The sequence below is a fragment of the Propithecus coquereli genome, unplaced genomic scaffold (assembly GCF_000956105.1).
Source record: "Propithecus coquereli isolate 6110/MARCELLA unplaced genomic scaffold, Pcoq_1.0 Scaffold536, whole genome shotgun sequence".
Classification (NCBI taxonomy): Eukaryota; Metazoa; Chordata; class Mammalia; order Primates; family Indriidae; genus Propithecus; species Propithecus coquereli.
The window spans coordinates 1,193,501-1,197,805 of record NW_012151241.1 but is presented as its reverse complement, the minus strand read 5'-3'; the positions used below and the strand labels follow the sequence as shown (position 1 = coordinate 1,197,805).

The following is a 4,305-nucleotide window of genomic DNA, read 5'->3' as shown; positions in this document are numbered from 1 at the left end:
TCACAATTAATGAGCCAATATTAATAATTATTATTAATGAAAGTCCATACTTTATTCAGATTTTCTTAGTTTCTACCTAATGTTCTCTTACTGTTCTAGAATCCCATCTGGGATACTATATTATATTTAATTTCATGTCTGTTTAGACTTTTCTTTGCTCTGACAGTTTCTCAGTTTTTCTTGCTTTCAATGATCTTGACAGTATTAAGGAGTACTGTCAGGTATTTTTGTATGTCCCTTAGTTGGGATTTGTCTCATGCTCTTTTTATCATGATTACACTGGGTTTATAGTTTTCTGGGAGGAAGACTACAGAGGTAAAATACCACTATCATCAAATGATATCAAGGATATATGCTATCAACATGACTTACAACTGTTGATGTTAATCTTGATCATCAGCCTGGGATAGTATTTGTGATATTTCTCAACTGTAAAGTTATTATCCCCTCACTCCCATCTCCACACTGTACTCTTTGGGAGGAAGTCACTATGTGCAGCCCACACTTAAGGAGTGGGGAGTTATGCTCTGCATCCTTGAGTGCAGAGTATCTACAAAAATTATTTGGAATACTTCCGCACAGATTAGTCTATTCTCCCCCATTTACTTATTTGCTATGGTTTTTTTTTTTTCTTTTTCTTTTTTTAGCATTTCCTTACTTTCTGGCACTACAAGATGCTCCAGGCTCATCTTGTTTTTATTTTTTATTTATTTATTTTTTTGAGACAGGGTCTCACTCTGTCACCCAGGCTAGAGTGCAGTGGTGTGACCTTTGTCACTACAACCTCGAACTCCTGGGCTCAACAATCCTTCTGCCTCAGCCTCCCCAATAGCTGGGACTACAGGTACACACCACCATGTCTAGCTAATTTTTCTATTTTGTGTAAAGACATGTTCTTGCCCTTGCTTGGGCTGGTCTTGAACTCCTGACCTCAAGCAATCCTCCCAAATTGGCCTCCCAGAGTGCTAGGATTACAGGCATGAGCCACCGTGCCTGGTCTCATCTTGTATATTTCTCACCCCAGTCCTATAATCAGCCATATCTTGGAGGAATCCTCATTTTTTTTAAAACTGGAGAATGATATTAGAAACTAAGATGTAAGCACTAGATGTCCAAGTTCTCTTAATTGTTCTTTTTAAATAACATTCATAATGTTCTTTTTATTTCTTCTAATTTCTCTGCTCCGAGGATATCAATTATAATTCTTTTAGAAACTCCTTACATTTGTTCTGTTTAATGATATTTCCTTGGGTGGTATTAGTTATTATGTTTGTTGAATTTAGTCATAGGGATGGTTTTCTTTAAATATTCCATGCATCTTATATATGGGTACTTACATTTGTATTTGAGATTCCCTGTTTGCTTTCCTGTGGGTAGAGTTTCTATTTTCTGTAGTCTGCTGCCAGTGATTGTGGAGGAGGAACAAGATGTGCAGACAGTGAAGTCTGTCAATAATTCATTTTCTGTGTGTGTGAAAATCCTGCCTCTCTAGCCTAAACATCTGTACTCCTTATGCCAGTGTAAGGGTGACCACCTCTGGTGCCTGATGATTTGCATAAATGAGGATGAAGATACACAAAATGGTCACTCTTTCCCCTGCTACCCATATCTACAGCCTCTAAACTTGGGATGCCTCAAAGCTGCTCCCAAATGTCACAGTGGTCTCCTCCTGTATCTTTTTAGTCCCATCGTTTCATCAATCAGTGAATCTCAATTGCCTTACATTTTTTCAGAGATCTTCCAAATTTCTAACTACTGAAGGCCTCCTTCATGATTGCAGCATTCTTATGCTACATTTTAAACACACACACACAACACTTCCTGTCATTTCTAGATATTTTGGTAGGTAGGGAATATAGATGCCTGTTCTCAGGCCACCATCTTGGTCTAATATCTCTGTCCTGCATTTGTAAATGAAAATACGAACAAGACTGGAAATACAAGAATGGGAAGAAATGTATTTAAATGTACATGTATGGTAGACAGCACATATTTTCCCACCTTTTTGCCTGCCAACTGAACCTCAATTTTGTAGCAGATGAAAATCGCATGACATCAGAGAAATTTGGTTCAAACCCTGACATTAAGAAATAAATTATAGATGAGCAAGGTGGTTCACATTTGTAGTCTCAGCTACTTGGGAAGCTGAGGTGGGAGGATATTTTGAGGCCAGGAGTTTGAGACCAGCCTGGGCGATATAGTGAAACCCTGTCTCTAAAAAAAAAAAAAAAGAAAGAAAGAAATTATGATTGGCTAAAACTATGCATACAGCCTGAGCAATACAGTGAGACCCCATCTACAAAAAAATAGAAAAAAATTAGTCAGGCATGGTGGCGGGTGCCTGTAATCCCAGCTACTTGGAAGGCTGAGGCAGGAGGAGCAATAACTTGAGCCCAGGAGTTTGAGGTTGCAGTGAGCTATGATCACACCAGTGCACTGTAGCCTGGGCAACAAAGTGAGACTCTATGTCAAAAGCAATCAAACTATTCATAGTAATCCCATTTACCTTTACCAGTGATTGGTCTTGGGTGTGGGCACGTATCCTAGTTAGGACCAATGAAATGTAAAGGGAAGTCTTACAGCAGGGAGTCTGCGATCTTTTCCTCTTTAATAGTAAAACAGAGCTTCAAGAGGAGAAAGCTCCTTTGTTCTCAATCCTTTTTTCCTGTGAGGAAGTGATGGCTGGAACTGTCACACAACAGCCATTGTGTGATCTGAGGTACAAGCACAAAAAAATGAACGAAAAGCAATAGAAACAGTGTAGGTACTTAATGAAATCACTGAACTGCTGAATCACTTCTGATTGAGTCAAAAATAAATGATTTTATTGTTAAAGTCACTGTTGTCTGATTTCCTGTTACTTTCAGCTGCTAGTGTTACAGTACACTGTGTAAATGGATATTAAAAAAACCTTTTTCCTAATATTATTCTGAAGTCACATAGATTAAAATCTACTTCTAATATTTCTTACATTTCACTTTTTTTTTTTCCCTCTCAGAAATAAACCTGGAGGGGCAGCCAAAAATCTCACCTGGTTTGATAAAGGATTCTAAACTCTCACGGAATGTTGTAGTTAGAAAACCTGCAAAAGTCGTTTTTGCTTTAGATAAATCTGAACTGAAATCAAAGCTAGAACAACCATGGAAGAAAAATCTTTTTGAAAGAGTGGACGCAAGAGCCCAAGCAATGCAGCAGAAAATAATAGATAAGGATAACCTAAAGAAGGAACTAGAAAAAAAGGCTGAAAAAAAAATTCCTGAGGATAATTTGGCCAAAGAGTGGTTTAATACAGAAAACATGACACTGAATACTCATGCATATTTGCTTGACAAACTTCTACCCACCTTAGTTCCTGGAGTGGAAAACATGTTAACGCAAGTGGAAAAGAAGAAGCTTTTGACAGAAGCTGATATTCCAACCAAGTTTGATCCAATTAATCATTTGGGGGAGTATTTAATGAGAAACAATCCTGGTTATATCAAAGACCGAGGAATGTCTGGTTACCAGAGGGTGATGAAAGAGGTCACAGAAGAGCTGAAGATATATGTTCCCAACACTAGTGGCAACAGGTACAGTTTGTCATATTTTCAATTGATGATCTGTCTCCTTACATTGAAAAATTAGTAGAACAATAACATAATCACACAAATAGGACTTAAAAGAAGTGATGTTATAGTTATTCAAAAAGTATTTATTGAGCTATTTCTGTGTACTTTGCTTTTTTTGAGACACTGTGAAGATTAATGAAGTATATTAAATAAGTTCCTCGTGTTCATAGATTTAATTGTTTCACTAGGATTCCAAATGTATATTGATTTGTGTTTTTATTTGTCTCTCTGCACCAGAAAGGAAGCTATAGGAGAGTTGGTACTTTTTAAAAATTCAGCTTTCCACATAAGCAATATATTCACCTGTTCAAAAGCCAAAATGTGTAAAAAGTTGTACGGTGAAAAGTTTCCCTCCCATTCTCCTCCCCCATCTACCCTGTTCTCTACTTCTGCCGTAGATAACTACTCTTCTTAATTTTCTATGGATCCTTACAGAGTTTCTTTATGCATACATAAGCAAATGCATGTGTAGATTCTTGATTTTCTTTCTTTAACACAAATGTGTGTGCTGTTAGTTACAAATATTTCTCCATTTTTCACCTGCCAAAAATGTTCATGCAGAAGATTTTTTATTTCCTTTTTTTTTTTTTTTTGAGACAGACTCTCACTATGTTGTCCGGGCTAGAGTGCCGTGGTGTCAGCCTAGCTCACAGCAACCTCAAACTCCTGGGTTCAAGCAATTCTTCTGCCTCAGCCT

The 4,305-nt window shown here is 37.4% G+C and overlaps 1 protein-coding gene across 1 annotated transcript in view; it reads left to right on the top strand.

Moving 5' to 3' along the window:
- Positions 1–3,006: 3,006 nt before the first annotated feature.
- Positions 3,007–4,305, top strand: part of EFCAB5 (EF-hand calcium binding domain 5) — a 78,127-nt gene continuing 76,828 nt past the window's right edge. The window contains exon 1 of the mRNA XM_012657292.1: positions 3,007–3,569. Within this exon, the coding sequence (XP_012512746.1) occupies positions 3,187–3,569 (383 nt within the window). The 5' untranslated portion in view covers positions 3,007–3,186. The remainder of the gene's footprint in view (positions 3,570–4,305) is intronic.